The sequence below is a fragment of the Gastrolobium bilobum genome, unplaced genomic scaffold (genome assembly GCF_033153095.1).
Source record: "Gastrolobium bilobum isolate Gb01-03AN ecotype WA unplaced genomic scaffold, APGP_CSIRO_Gbil_v1 utg24763, whole genome shotgun sequence".
NCBI classification, from domain to species: domain Eukaryota; kingdom Viridiplantae; phylum Streptophyta; class Magnoliopsida; order Fabales; family Fabaceae; genus Gastrolobium; species Gastrolobium bilobum.
In genome coordinates this window covers 302,308-318,505 of record NW_026898295.1, presented here as the reverse complement: position 1 = coordinate 318,505, position 16,198 = coordinate 302,308, and the positions used below count along the sequence as shown (strand labels likewise).

Below are 16,198 nucleotides of genomic sequence, written 5' to 3'. Positions count from 1 at the left end.
CTACAATCAGAAAATACATCGACAAAAGCCTCTTTGAGCATGTGTCTGAGTTCACGAACGCGTACAAATTATGGAACAAATTAGAGTCCATGATTCAGAAGAAGACTCTCAAGAACAAAGCACACCTGGTTCGCCGACTTGTGAAGCTTGAATACAAGGATGACATGAGCATGATTGAACACCTCAACACCTACAAAGGTATTGTGAACCAGCTGTCAAAGGCTGAGATGAAAATTGATGATGAGATGCAAGTTTTTCTGCTGTTGAGCTCGCTGCCAAAAAGCTGGGATACTCTAGTGGTGACTTTGAGTAATTCAGATAAGAAGAAAAATTGAAGATAGATGTCGTGACTGACAGCCTCTTGAATGAAGAAGCCAGGAGAATGGAACGAGCTGTAACCAGCACATCTGAGGCAAACGTGACCGAGAATAGAGGAAGGTCCGACACCCGAGGTTGTAGCAAGAGCTGGGGTCGTGATAGACGTGATAAGTCTAGAGGGCGGTCTAGGCCAGAATATGAGATGAAGTGCTTCTATTGTGGGAAGCCCGGTCACAAGAAGACGGATTGCAGGACTCTGCAGAATGACGAGAAGAACGGCTTTGTGAAGTCGGATCAGATTATTCCCAAGAAGAAGGAAGACAAGAGCACCACTGCGGTGGTTGCCAACCCGGATGCCGAGATATTCCTCCTAGGTGAGGATAATTATTTGAATGTTGCTTATGATGACTGCACTTGGATTGTTGACTCTGGTGCCTCCTTCCACGTTACTCCACACAAAGGTTTTTTCTCTTCTTACCAAGGTGGTGATTTTGGAGTCGTGAAGATGGAAAATCAAGTGACCAGCAAGATTGTTGGTGTCGGTTATGTAACTCTGACCACGGATGTCGGATGCCGACTTGTGTTGAAAGATGTAAGCCATGTTCCTAACATGCGACTGAACCTAATCTCGGTAGGCAAGCTTGATGATGCCGGGTTAGTGAACTACTTCGGTAGTGGTAGATGGAAGCTGGCCAAGGAAAACTTGGTTGTTGCCCGAGGTAAGAAGGAAGGCTCCTCATACGTGATGCAAGGAAAGATAAATGGTGGAGAAGCCAATTCTGTTCGAGATGGACGTAGCTTAGAGCTATGGCACAAACGCCTCGGCCATATGAGCGAGAAAGGGCTCCAAATTCTGAACAAGAAAGGATTATTGACCGGGTTGAAAGGCAAAGAGTTGGAGAGTTGCACGCACTGCCTAGCTGGAAAGCAGCTCCGGGTTTCTTTCGTGAAACCGGATCAACCCAGAAGATGCAGGTATATTCTTGACCTCGTCCATACTGATGTTTGTTTCATGTCAGAGAGATCCCTTGGAGGAGCTCAATATTTTGTTTCTTATATTGATGTCCATTCCCGCAAAGTGTGAGTTTATCTGTTGAAGTCTAAAGACCAAGTACTCCAATCCTTTAAAGAGTTTCATGCTATGGTGGAAAGGGAGACTGGCAAGAAACTGAAAGTGGTCCGATCTGACAACGGTGGTGAGTACCGCGGCCCATTTGATGCATATTGTAGAGCCGCTGGGATCCAACTTGAGAAGACGCCCCCCAAGACTCCGCAGCTGAATGGACTTGCTTAAAGAATGAACCAGACAATTGAAGAGAAGGTTTAAAGTATGTTGTCCAATGCTGGATTGCCGAAATCATTCTGGGGAGGAGCCGTCGGAACTACTGTTGACTTGATCAACCTCTCACCATCATGGCCACTTGAAAGAGAAATCCCAGAAGAAGTCTGGACAGGACGAAAAGCGACCTATGATCACCTGAAGGTATTTGGATGCCGAGATTTTGTGCATATCCCTAAAGATGAAAGGGCGAAGCTCGATGCAAAAACAAAAGAATGTATTTATCTCGGTTCACCAAAATCTGAGTTTGGATTTCGACTCTAGGATCCAATCAACAATAAGATAGTGAGAAGCCGAGATGAGATATTTCATGAAGATGAGACCATTCATGACATCTCAAAGCCCAAAGTCCGGGTTTCTGTCAGACGTGAAGAACCCATTCCTCCTGTCCGAGCTGAAGTAGGGGGAGAAAATCGAGAGAATGAAGAAAATGATGGCCAGCAACAAGCTGATGATGACCAAGAGACTGAGGTCTGAGTTGATGATGAGATCCGGGATGAGAATGATGAACCGAATTCTCAAGCTGAAGAACAGCCGAGATATCCAACTCGAGAAAGAAAACCCTCTACAAGATACCCATCTGATGCATACACCGTTGTTGCTGAGGACGGTGAGCCTCAGAGTTATGATGAGGCTGTGACGAGCTCATACAAAGAAGAATGGGAAAAGACAATGTAAGACGAGATGAAGTCTCTGCATGAAAATCAGACTTATAAGCTAACTGAGTTGCCTGAAGGAAGACGAGCTCTGAAAAATAAATGGGTCTACAAAATTAAGAATGAAGAGAACGGCCAGAAGCCGAGATACAAAGCCAGAATTGTAGTGAAAGGCTGCAATCAGAAGAAAGGAGTAGACTTTGAGGAGGTTTTTTCTCCTGTGGTAAAAATGATCTTGGTCCGAACCGTGTTAGCCATGGCGGCTTTGATGGACCTCAAGGTAGAACAAATGGACGTGAAGACGGCATTTCTTCACGGTGATTTAGAAGAGGAAATATATATGGAGCAACTTGAAGGGTTCCAAGCTCCAGGACAAGAAGAGTTAGTATGCCGATTGAAGAAGAGTCTATACGGCTTGAAGCAAGCACCTTGTCAGTGGTACAAGAAATTTGAATCTTTTATGACGGATCACAAGTTTATGAAGATTGAGGCCGACCACTGCGTATTTTTCAAAATGTATGAGGCCGGAGATTTTCTGATCTTGTTGTTACATGTTGATGACATGCTTATTGGAGGGAAAGACAAGTCGAGGATAGCCGCCCTAAAGAAGGCGTTGAGCTCATCCTTCGCGATGAAGGACCTTGGCCCTGCAAAACAGATTCTCAGAATCAAGATAATCCGAGATAGACAAAAGAAGCTATTGTGGCTAAGTTAAGGAAAATACATTGAGAAGATTTTGAAGAGATTCAGCATGGACAAAGCCAAAATAGTGAGCACCCCTTAACTGGACACATAAAGCTGAGCCAGAAACAATGTCCGAGATCTGATGAAGATAATGATGAGATGTTGAGGATCCCATACCAATCTGTCGTCGGAAGCTTGATGTATGCAATGGTTTGCACTAGACCCGACTTGGCATATGCTATTGGAATGGTAAGCCGGTATTTGTCAAACCCTGGCAAAAAGCATTGGGAAGCAGTGAAGTGGATCTTCAAGTACCACCAAGGTACAACCAACTTATGCCTCCGATTTGGAGAAGGCAAAGCCTACTCGGATACTGATTTAGGGGGAGACGCCGACTCAAGGAAGTCGACTACAGGATACTTGATGACTTTTGTAGGAAGAGCTATCTCCTGGCAATCAAGACTACAGAAGTGTGTGGCACTTTCAACAACCGAGGCTGAGTACATTACCGCGACTGAGGCAAGCAAAGAGATGTTGAGGATGAAAAAGTTTCTCATGGAACTCGGCCATGATCAAGACAAGTACGAGCTGAAGTGTGACAACCAAAGCGCAATTTATCTTGCGAAGAACTCAACCTATCACTCCCGCACTAAGCACATTGATGTGAGGTATCACTGGATCAGGGATGTGCTGGAAGGTGGAGAACTCAAACTTGTCAAAGTGCACACTAATCAAAATTGGTCCGACATAATGACAAAACTAGTACCAGCAAGAAAATTCGAAGACTGCTATGAAGGTGTCGGAATGATGCTGATCCCGACGCATTGAAGTCAGAAGGGGGAGATTTGTTGGAAGTTGTTCCTCCTTTAATGCTTGGCTCAAGTACCAAGAGGTTGGAACTCTTCACTTTTGGTGCAAGGCTCAAAGGTCATAACCTTTGGGTGGTTCAATGTCTCTCCATAAATAATGGTGCAAGGCTCAAGAGTCATTAATGAAGGTGCAAGGCTCAAGGCTTATTAATGAAGGTGCAAGACTCAAGGAACACATCCTTTGAGTGGTTCAATGTCTAGAACCATCTCCCTCCCCTATATAAGTATGTAGTGTGTGAGGTTGAGTGATGATGTGAGAAAAATGAGAAAAAGAATCTGAATACCTCTAGAGAGAAGTTTGAGTGAGACCTGTTTAGAGAAGTTTGATATTACCACCATACTTGGTGATGTTTGATTGTACCTCTAATGAAAGGTTAGGCCTGTTTGATTGTTGTAACTCATTATTCTTATAGTGGATGTTTGATTCTGGACTAGTGTCCCGTGAGTTTTTACTTCTTCACATTGAAGAAGATTTTCCCACGTTAAACAAATTGTTTGTGTTCTTCTCCATCTCTCTCCTCTTGCATTTTTTGTTTCGCTTCCACAATTGACTTGAGGGTCCGATTTGACCCAATAACAGTGAGTATTGTGTGAGGTAAAAGTTTGGCAATGGCAAGATCTACAAAGTACAAAGGGCCATTGCTTGTCCCTTCATTTCTCAATTTCGTGTCATTGTGATTTGAGTACCCAAAGGAGCCACGTTGGATTTATTGCACGACACAACACGATGCCATTGTTTAGGTATTGCCTATAAAAAATGTCTCACTAAATTCGGTCCATTCTCTCTGCAACCGCACTGCCCAAACCCTATCTTTCATTTATCCGCGTACAATGATGAACCCACACACTCGACAATACGCTTGATCATTCTCCAACCAAAAGAACTTGACACTAAAAGTGTCAACTATCAACTTTGTTGAGCTAGCTACATCCTTTTATGGAGAAAAACTCCCAACGTATACGGGGATGACATACCCTGAGCTCATATCTTCACCTGATTTAATCCTACACTTCAACAAGATTAATAAATGAGAAATGTGAAGCAACATATAATGTGTAAGAAACAATATTTTTTTATAATTTAATCCATATATGAGTCTGAGTTTAATTTTTTCCATTGATAGTTGAGATAAATTTACATTATTTAATTAATTATGTATTTAAGCTTTACTAAAAAAAAGTCCGTTTTTTTACTAAAAAAAATTCCTTTTAAGTTTAATTTTAATTGACTCAAGTAAAAATAATAAAAAAATTTATCACTCAATATTATATTAATATATTATTTAATGAATATGATCGATAATAATGGTGGGTTGTTAAACTCATTAAATTATATAACAATGAATCATTAAAAAAAAATTGTAATATGTTATTATTATTATTATCAGCATCATCATTGTTATTATTATTATTAGATAAGATGTGAAAGCAACACAAAAAATTGGGAAGAACAATGGTGCGAGGAGGGAGTGGGATGGTCGCTCCTTTCAAATAGCGATGGAATGAAAGAGGGGTTATATGGGGCGATCGTCCCCCTTTAATTTTATGCAAACATTTAGATTCGAACATTTTTTATAATTATATAAGTAGTAATTGCCTTCCCTCAAAACTTACAGAAACATTTCTTTGTGAGCACTATTTTTATTTTTATTATTATTATTTTTTTTTTGTAAATATTTTTATTTTTTTATCATGTAAATAGTTATGACTTCAATATATATATATATATATATATATATATATATATATATATGTGTGTGTGTTTGTTTTTTGCAATCTCACCCCCTCATAAAATTTTCTTCCTTTGTCAAAAGAATGAGTTAAATCATGTAAACAAAGCCTAAAAAAGTAATTATGATTATAGTAAACCATTTTTTGCGTAAATATTTTTTTCTTTCTCAAAATACATTCCTTTCTTCATTACTCTTGATATATTTCCCTTTATTTAATTTTTACATTTAGAAATAACTGAATTTTGTGTTTTCTTTAAAAAAATATATATTAAAGGGTTTAATGTCTTTCTTATAAATAGGAAATAACTTTATCTATTGTGCTAGCACTTTTTTGGTGCAGCGGTAGCACCTATATCTGTCTAAAAGGAGTAAAAAAAATGGATTTTAATGGAAATAAATTTAAAAATATATGGATTAAAATGAAAAAAATTCTTCTTTTGAGAAAAAGATGTACCTAAAATTTTCTTCTTTTGAAAAAAAGATGTACCTAAATAAGTACATCTGTTGCACAATAGAAATTTCACTTTTGTACATGTGAATAGACTCCACCTTTATCTTTTTATTTGCAAAAACAATATTAATCCCTACATTAAAATAGTAGGATCCTTCAAACCAATTATTCAATGTAATTTAAAAAAAAAAACGATAGAAAGTCGCTAGAAGGGACTTTCCAATGCAAAAATCAAATGAAACATTTTTAAAAATAATGAAAAAAAAAAATTGAGAAATAAAAAAAAATTATTTCCTCAAATACACTGAGTGAAAATAATTTAATTCGAAACTTTTTCAACTTTCTGCGTACTTTTTGTTTTTCTGAAGGGGATGCTTTTTACACGATTAAATAAAAATTTCAAAACACTAAATATGGACGATTATAATGGTCCAGTAGTTAATTACATTCATTTCTAGAGGTTACAGATTTCAAATTCAATCAACATAAAGTTGACTATTTATTAGTCTCAGTGTAATCGCGTTGTTAGACCTAAATAGAAATATCATAAACAAATATAAATAAAAGAAAAATAATGTATTGTATTAATTTCAAATATTCGTATCTGTAATAATAAAATATATTTCATTAATTTTTTTTAACAAAAAATTATTACAGCAGTATATAAATCTAGTTATTGGCAAAATGACGTAGCTAATTTCTTTGTAGAAAGATCGCTACCTCCAAGAGTACTTTTAAGTTAGAGAATCCCTCGGTTATTATTTACTGCTCCGGAGCTCCCTACTGATAATAATTTCAACCCGGCCTTTCCCATGACTTTCTACATGATACACCAGAGTTTACATCATTACAATGGTTAGATCCTTTTTTCACATAAGAGTCGGTCTCCCTACAACTATTGTTGCTGCTAATCCTACCATTACCTAACTTTCTATGCTGTAAAGTTGTTTGAGAATGCAAAAGAGAAACACCTCCCCCCCTCCTTTCAACATCCACCAGTCTGTTCCGGCATAAAGGACCATCTATCTCCGCACTTGAGCCAGTGGGAATTCTCAAACCAGTTGAATCTGGAGGAACTGAATCATACCGGTCCATATCAGATAGGGGCGAATTTCCAGAGTTCAAGGGAGAAGATGAGGAGGAAGAGGAAGTGTCATAATCGGAATTCCTCCACATGCTACTCCAGCCATGCCCTGAATCACCAAAAATATAATCGGATAGATCATCCGTGCTGGTTGAATCACGGGTGCTATCAGTACTGCAAGAGCCTTCATCAGAATTACTGCTGATAAGGGATGAATTATCACTTGATGAGTCTTCTTCTAAAATCCTTTTCAGGTGGTGAAACTTTGAATAGAAAGACTCTAAGTCAGGTGAGCCATCTGGCGCCATCGAACCACTTATATATTCAGCAGCACCGGGATTTGTAGATCTCGATTTCATTTTAAGAGCCATTCCATCGTCGACTTTGCATTTTGAATCTGGGGATAGTATCCTATTCCTGATTAATCTTGGGGCTCTTGGGGAGCACCTACAAGGTGATTCAACTAGTCAGAAAAGCGGGCAAGAGACAATAAAATTAAAAGGAACCTTGACACCCCACCCCCAATATTTTAAAAAACTGGCCGGTTCAACTGGTCAGCCCATGAACCCAACATGTTTATGGTCCAATTATTTCTAATCATGTCGGATGAACCATTGAATTAGTCCATTGAACCCAATTGAACCATGACCAAGACCTCTAGCTATTTTGATCTCTGGTTCAGTTTTTAAAACATCAATACACTCCCCACAACCCAAAATAAATAAATAAATAAAATAAAATAAAATAAAAAATCAGGAAGGTTACCTCGCATAAAAAAGCATGTAAGCTCCTTTTGTCAAAACTCTCTCCGATTCAACAGCGGTCACCTGCAAGACATATAGGAGATGGTTCAACTATGTACAACATTACTGTCACTCAGTAAGAACAAACTCTCAATAAATCCTGTGAATGGCATATCCAAAGGAACTCTTTCACATAGGTGCATCCGACAGGAATGACTAATGAGTAATAACCACATAAAATTGTTGTAGATTTCCTTCTGTTTTGTAATAAAACATTGATTTGAAGACACGTTCACCCACAGAGAACTTGACAGTTCTATCCCAGGACAAAATGATTTGGGAGGAAAATGGCCAAGGAAGCCTTCATTCCTGGACCTCTTCCCCACCTTTGTCATTTGTCTACCTTGCATGATGCTGCTACTGCTAAGAGGTTAAGGCTTTTGTTTGTACCATGCTAGTTAATAAAATTAATATTTAGTCTTCTTTTGTATAAAAATCATAGAACACAGCTTACATACTCAAATGTTTATTTCATATTTGTACAGCACTCATGATAAATTTTTGGTAATACATTTAGTTTATGAACTTACAGGAAGGACTATGGACTACTAATTAAGAAAAGCATAAATCTAGAGAAGTACATTTAGGAACCAAAAGAGATGATCTCTCAAGATATGCGAACAAATGGAAACTGATGGACTTACCACACTGTCATCAACCTTGAACCACTTGTTTTGGATACTCTTCACATAGCACACATAGTGACCCGAAAAGGCAGCATTCATGATATCCAAGTGTACAATTACCCCATACAATCTGTATATGGGTGATTTATCACTAGTCCCACTCATGAAAGGTGCCAAGTCAAGTATTTCAGGAAAGCGAATAGGCTTGTTGAGCTTCCCAAATTTTCCAGACTGCAACACAAATGTAGCAAATATAAGATAAACTCTGCATACAGGCTGCATACAATGTAGGCAATACTTGTCTTCGAATTTAACAGATGAAATACCTGAAATCTCTTTAATGCAACTGTAAGAACATTGGGTGCCTCGGAAACTGTCAGCTTCTTCTTGGCCTTCTCATAAGATTTACATCTTAAAATGAAAATAGTTTATTAATAATAGTTTATTAATAATAGTTTGCATCTTAAAATGAATACTAGAACTCTGATAGAACTGGATTCAATAACAGAATTTAAGAGAAGAAAACATATAGGATTGCACTGTAACTATTGATATCAGTATGATAACAGTAGAGGTGTGGTGTGTTTACAACGAAAACAAAAGAAAACGGACAGCAAGGGCATTTAAGAGGCCCTGACTCTCCCAAAATCTCTAAGATAATTCTTGCCTACCTCCTCACTCCTCTCCCTCTCTGTTTAACATTTACCATTCCTTGCCTTACAACTATTTTTCCCTCCTAAACTTAGCCGCACCCATTATTTGCCAAGGGTTGTAATCCCTTGTATACACCTTGGTGATAGGTGGTTTCCTAACAAACACCAAATAACATTCCAATGTCTTGGAACTCCAAAATCCAAATAATATGCAAAAGTTGAAAACATTTACACCGAAAGAAAGGAAAGATAAAAAATAAAAAAAAATAAAAAAAATAAAAAAATAAAATAAAAAAAAATAAAAAATCAGAAGAGAAAGAATAACATGTATTATTTTTTTGTTTTATTTTTTAACTTTTGGCCACTAGAACCTGATTTTTTGTGAAAACCTAGTGTCACAACTTGATGGCCACTAAAACAGAACTTTGTACAACTGATTTGAAAGATTGTCTAACAGACCAATCATAATTGGTAAAAAAGCGTAGTTCCTTTTTTTCAGGGTGTAAATTTGAGCACATTATGTGATGCTTCTATGTACAGCTCAAGATAAAATGAAATCAAAGAGAACAATGCATTAAACAATGAATCATGAAGAGAAAAGATTTTAATCAAAATCATAGGTATTAAGTTCCAACTTCCAATTTAATGAAGATCACTAAAAGCACTTCCCGTGATCAAATACTGCTAAAGCCAAAGGATTCATATTTGACTAAATGAAGGTAGGCCGTGCACAAGCCATTGTGGTTTCCCTTATTTTGCAATATAAGAGCCATTTTAGTAATATCATCACAATCTTTTGTTAACCTCGATGAAATTCTTAATAGCAAGCATGATTATTTTGCAAACTTCATTTACAATTGTCTTAAAAAATGATTCAAAAAAACTATTGAGTATTATTTCGAGAGGGGGAGCTACTCTTCTCTTTGACAGGAGACAGCTAGTCATGTGTGAAATCAAACCTCTAATGTGACCATTCAGGAACCCTAGGCATGAAACATTTACTCCGATCAAATTCAATTACCAGATCATATTATCCAAATTTAATGTAATGCCAACAATTCAATGCTATCAAACAAACAGCTATACTATTATTAGAATTAAGAAGTTCATTCCTTGGAAAACCTGATTCCCTATATTTTGACTTTTATCTGGAGAATATCCAACAATAGCTTCCATTGAATGAATAATGGATCCGGATCCTAAAAACAACAATGCTCTAAGAGTAAGAATCCTTCAGTCCCCCAACTCTTCCTATGAATATACTGTTCAAAGCATCCAAACAGCCACAAATCATGTCCTAAATCACCATAAGAGTGGTTGCAAAATACCCTTAGCCCCATCATTCCCACAATAAACCTTCAATTATCCCAGTTTCTTACTCATAAGTCCTGAAGACCTGACCTTGTCCTGAGTCAGGTACGGACCAGACAATAAATCTGTTATTCTAGCATGCCCTTTACCTGGCCTGGGAAAAAGATAACCAACATAGAGTGAAAATATCCCATCCAACATCAAAACTGTAATCACTAATGTATTTTTTGGAGTAATAATCAGTCAATCATAATAATGAAAGTAATGGTAATATATATAAGACCCTTGGCCCGGGTATATTCTGGAGGGAAGAAGGGTGGGCTGCAAGTGAATGAAAGGAGGAATAAGGGGGAGGCTAGGTGATCATTACTAACAGCAGGGGAAGGGACAAAAGAAGAATCAGTTAATGAGAAGTTGTGAATAACAAGAAGCTAGCATACTCTGAGTGGAGAAGAGGAAGATCATGGTATCACACCAGAAAGCAAGGAAAGGCACAAAACAGCGAGGGAGAGGACAGTAGAGCATTCAGGAATTGTGATGATTCAGAAGGGATTTTTGGATAAGGGGAGAAGGTCTAGAGCTTCTTCATATCTGCAGTGACTCTGCGGACTCTTCTTCTTTTCCTTTTTTTTTTTTTTCATTTTCTGATATTGATTTGTTTCTGTTGCTGAGGGATCACAGAGACCTTGTCAGGAACTAGTCTCCATATTTTCCCAAAGAAATCCAGGTTCCTATTGTATGTTGAGATTGAAAGCTTTCAAGAATCGAAAAAATCAACCAACCTGACACAGTGGTACTTGTTTTCTCCATCCAAAGTTTCTGTGCTTGTAAACCTTCGAAGGGCCTCCTCCAAGGTTGCTATCTCCCCTTCTATCTCAACAGTCAGATCCATCATTCTTTCCTGACGCTCAGACTTTCCGCCACATTTCATGCATTTTATCTGCCAAATGTAGGTGTATATTCATTGTAATCAATAGATGATATAGTGACAGTAATAATAGCATCATCTATTTCAAAGACATTACAACACTCTATTGCACCTATGACTTGGAAAAAAAGAAAACCATAATATGTAGTTGTGTATTACTTTTCCAGATAGAAATATAAAATTACCTTTGATCGAAGGTAGCCTCCAAATGTTAGACCCATTAAAGTAGTATCTTCTTCCAATGAGCCCGACGCATTAACCCCAGCTTCCATAAGGCAAACGGATTGCATTGTGTCAATAGCATGCCTGTCAAGTATAGTATGCCATATGATTCATTAACTTAAAATGAACTACAAAACAATTATCATGATATATTACACAGATTAAAAGGTCTAAAAAAATACCTTAAAAATTCATGTGCATCTTCTTCTTTGCCATTACCAAGCTGACTCCCAATACTCTGTAGTTGAGAGAGTATACCTATAGGAGACAGTGTAGATTTTGTCTCCTTTGACTTTAAAATCAAACCTTCAAATTCACAGGTGAAACACCATTTTTTATTTGCACCTGAAATTTACATAGGACATATTTTACCCCAGGAAACAGTTACAACAGGTAGTATTTAAAAATACAGCATATCATGATTCTGTGATAGAAATTCTTATTGCATACATACATGATTTAGAATGTAGTCCTTGAAGCCAATAAGCAGTAAGAGGTGGTGTAAATGCTAAGCACTGAAGTACAGCATTCGCATAACAACTGCAAAAAATGGTTGACAAAATTAAAAAAAAAAAGTAAATTCTACACAGTGGAAGAGAAATATATGACCCTTATTGGCAAGGAAAGAAGAAAATAATACACACTTCTTTACATTGTAAACATATAAATCCACATATAAGCATGAACTGATTGTCCTGTATCATGTTTATCATAAACAAATAATTTCAAATTACCTATTTCCACAATTTATAAGACCAAATGGCCGCAACTCCGCCTTGTTTGAGTTATAAAGCTTGACGAATAACTCATATGAAAAAGGACCCTGCAGCAACTATAAATGTAAGGCAACAGTAACTCAAGGTACAAAAGAATGAAAAAAGATTTGTTCAAGAAGAACCTTGTCACTGTATCTTCCAGCAATATCACTCCCAACAGCTAGTGGAACACGCTTTGACAAATTCGATCCTCTAAACTGATCAACAACTTTTAAAACAGAGGTTTTCAAGCCACTCTTAGAATTTGCAGAACAGCTAGCAACCTGAGAGGAAGTGACAGTGCCAGATTCAAGGCCATTATTCCCATGTTTTGTATTGGAATTGGAATGCCCTTCAGTTCTAGAAGCTAAATTAGAATCAGGAAGTTTGCGTGTCAGGCGTCTAAGTTCAGCAGATTTCGAGGTGCTGCTACTCTTGTCCACAACATAATTTGATACCATAGAGCCAGCTGATTGCAAGTTATGGATGCTCAAAGCATCTGCACAACCTGGATCTTTGCCAACACTGGAGGATTGAGGGGAGAAAGAAGATAAAGGTGGCCCACAGCTGTCTTTAGATTCCAATCGATCAGATTCAGAGCCCCTTGGAGTACCGTAGCTCATAACATTGGAATCTTTGCTGTTCATGAATGGAAAATTCCTTGCCTCCGAAGAATTCATGCTGTCATTCTCTGATGATGCTGATCCTGGGCAAGGCATATTTTTCCTAACAGAGTTTGGGAAAGCATCATTAGAAAGAGAACCCTTTGCCTCAGTAGGTCGTACATGCAAAGGAGGCATGGCACTGAACGAAAAGTGAAATGAAGATCCAGAATCAGTCTTTTCGCCAGTGGAATCATCAGAATGGGATGGACGAGTGTCATTATTAGCATCATCTTTAATCCCTCTAGAATCAAGAGTTTTATCCCAGAATCCAGAATACACTGCAGAAGACTCAACTGTTTCCCCCTTCCACATACTCAAACCTGAAGTACCATTTGATGCAAGCATACTCTCTTCTTTACTGGAACCAGGTCTGGTTTGATTTAGTTTATGCATTGAAGAAAAACCATCTACTGAATCAACCAAACTCGCAAACTTCGGTGAAGAAGACATGGCTACACCCATGGTATTATCACTTGAAGTGATATCAGAAATGTCAAGGGTGGGATCAACAAAAATATGTCCCTCTGATCTGTCATGCTCATTTGAGATGACACTCTCACCGACAGAGGAATCATCAGACGATCCACTTGAATTAGTGGAAGCTGAGAATCCAGAAAATTCAGAATTAGAATCTGTTACATTCCCCTCTTTATGCGATTCGACTCTAATATTATCATCCTTTCCAAATGAAACTTTTGGAGAAAAGCTGGTATCATAAATTGGAGGTTTTTTAGAGGATGTTTTACACTCTGTGTCTTCACTTTTAGACTTCTTGCCATGGATTCCAGAGTAGTCTTGCTCTGCTACCTTCCTGCCAAGATCACTTATTACATTATCACTCTGGTGAGCTGTGCTGGGAGAACGGCATTCTAATTTGTGACCTTGACGCCAATGAACAGTTTGGCACTCAAAAGAACTGAAACACGTGAAACCAAATGTATGTAAGACAGACAATTTACCTAGTACACAGATAGAAATATGCAGAGGAAAAGCAATGAATTGGAAACCCAGAAATACAGAATGTCACAGTCAGCTCAATCATTCAACATGGTTTGTAAAAAAACAAAATCCAAGTAGTAGAAGGGGACCTTAAACAAAGGGAATCACGAATGGAAAAACCCAATTATAATACTATATTATCCAAACTTGAGAAGAAAAACTATAAAGAAACATTTTCTCTTCCAAAAGGATCCTATATAAAATCTTCAACCACAATCTCACCACCTATCAAACGTTGCATCGTGTATTTTACTTCCACAGTTCCACTGGCAATAACCATCATTTTGAAGAAAGGAACAGCCAACTGACATGTACCTTAATTATGTTCAAGAATGGGCTGCATGGTTGAAGAGCTCCTCTAGTGGATGCAAAACAAGCCCAAGATTTTTGTATATTTATCTTTGTGGCTCATAATACATAAATGCAAACTTAACATATTGTTGTTTAGCAAAAAACACAAGAGATGCACTCCTGATAAGGAGATCAAAATTAGTATTCCCAACAATAAATAATAAATGTACTGCACGGCAACTTGTAATCATGAAACTCTAAAAAAAGGAACCCAGAAACAACCAGAATCCATGCCATACAAAAATAAATAAGTAAATAAACGAATTGTTTAGCACAACTTAGGAAATGAAGCACCAAGTGAATAATTCGACGCTAGAACGCAGGAACAAGAAAAAAAAAAAAAAAAAGTGAACGCACCAGTAGCGAACCAATTTGCACTGAGAGCAGCGCGCAGTGGCGGGGAAATAGCACACGGCGCATTGGTTGTTCTGAGTGGCAGAAACCGCCGCGCCGTACACATATGAAGCCTCTCTTTCGGCCCTGGCAGTTTCCTCCGCGGCCAAAATCAAAAGCCTCTTGATCTCCTCGTTCCTATCCACCGCAAGCTGCCATTTACGGCGAATTACAAAGCCGATCACCGGCAAGACCACAAAAACCACCACAAGGACCAGGCTCGAAAACCCTAGATCCCCGGTGACACGCATTTATCATGCACCCGATTCACATCCAGCAAAGGCAACAGACGCTAAATTACTATGATCACAACGACACATAGATGTTTTCAGCGGCGGCGTAACAGCCTAAAAAGTCCCCAACCCAACCCAACCCCTTCAGTGATTGGACGGTGACGAATATGCGGCAACCCGTGACGGTGAGATTAACGAGGAAAGCCGAATCCGCAATCACAAGTTACGAATGTAAGTTGTTCGCGTTAGCAAGTAAACTCAGAACGTCACTGAAAATTGAAAACGACGGCGCAGAGAGCAGAACAAAACAGAACAGAACAGAACAGATCTCTCGTGGTTAGATTCGGACAAGGCGAACCAAATTGATTTGCTCGGTTCGGATCAAGAGAGAGAGAGAGAGAAAGCGCGGTAAATGTAAATAAAGTTGGGTTGGGTTGGAATAAAATATTGAAGGTTACGGAACTAGAGAGATTGATTGTCGAGGGAAAGGAATTTGGTTGTTGGAAAGAGTGAATTCTTGGTTCACCTCAAATATTCGCATCCCGAATCTCGAAAACCGGTTTGATTCCGGTTCAGTTAGTTGGAATGGAGGAAAAAGCTGAGCAGTGTGACTTGGAAGGTTGCCTGGCCTGCCACTGCACGTGAAAGTGGGGCCTCGGTAGGAGCGTCCCCAATACGGATTGATTCTGATGGTTTCCGATTCGGGGATCAGGCGGTGGAGATTGGACTTGGGTTTTGGAACCATGTGTCTCTGATCTAATCATAAAAATCACTTCATTCTCTTTCTTTTCCTGTAATAAAAGAGATTCTACGGAATTAACCATTTTACAAGTAATTGTCTGCTTAGGTGTGGGACGGTACTTGCCATATAGACAACTATAGCTTCTGATTATAAGGAAAGTTATACTTGACTTTATTAACAAGAAATTTTCTTACAATGGCTTGATTTTTTTATGATTAATTAATTGACTGAGATAATTATAGGGATGGATTGGTGACTTACAGTTATTCTTCGTAGACAATGAGCGATATTTTAATATATATAAGAAAAAAAGGAAAAACAAGTGACATTTGACTAGGACCGGTGCATCAAAAAGCATTAATGAGAAACAAGAATAAATGCGT

General features: G+C 38.2%; 1 protein-coding gene across 1 annotated transcript; it reads right to left on the bottom strand.

The window, feature by feature from the left end:
- Positions 1–6,712: 6,712 nt before the first annotated feature.
- Positions 6,713–15,543, bottom strand: LOC133314574 (ubiquitin carboxyl-terminal hydrolase 16-like). Its single transcript, XM_061516065.1, has 11 exons — positions 14,805–15,543; positions 12,576–14,013; positions 12,412–12,500; positions 12,132–12,217; positions 11,860–12,022; positions 11,641–11,761; positions 11,310–11,467; positions 8,890–8,974; positions 8,582–8,794; positions 7,900–7,961; positions 6,713–7,581 (listed from the first exon to the last, which is right to left on the bottom strand). Exons 1-11 carry the CDS (start codon positions 15,089–15,091, stop codon positions 6,846–6,848), a joined length of 3,438 nt encoding a protein of 1,145 aa, XP_061372049.1. The 5' UTR covers positions 15,092–15,543; the 3' UTR covers positions 6,713–6,845.
- Positions 15,544–16,198: the final 655 nt, after the last annotated feature.

Excerpts from the sequence above, each read along its gene's own strand:
- LOC133314574 (XM_061516065.1), bottom strand. The coding sequence starts at position 15,091 with ATGCGTGTCACCGGGGATCTAGGGTTTTCGAGCCTGGTCCTTGTGGTG. Across the intron at positions 14,014-14,804 it reads TGCAAATTGGTTCGCTACTG|TTCTTTTGAGTGCCAAACTG; the intron begins GTGCGTTCACTT and ends CACGTGTTTCAG. Across the intron at positions 11,762-11,859 it reads GATGCACATGAATTTTTAAG|GCATGCTATTGACACAATGC; the intron begins GTATTTTTTTAG and ends TATACTTGACAG.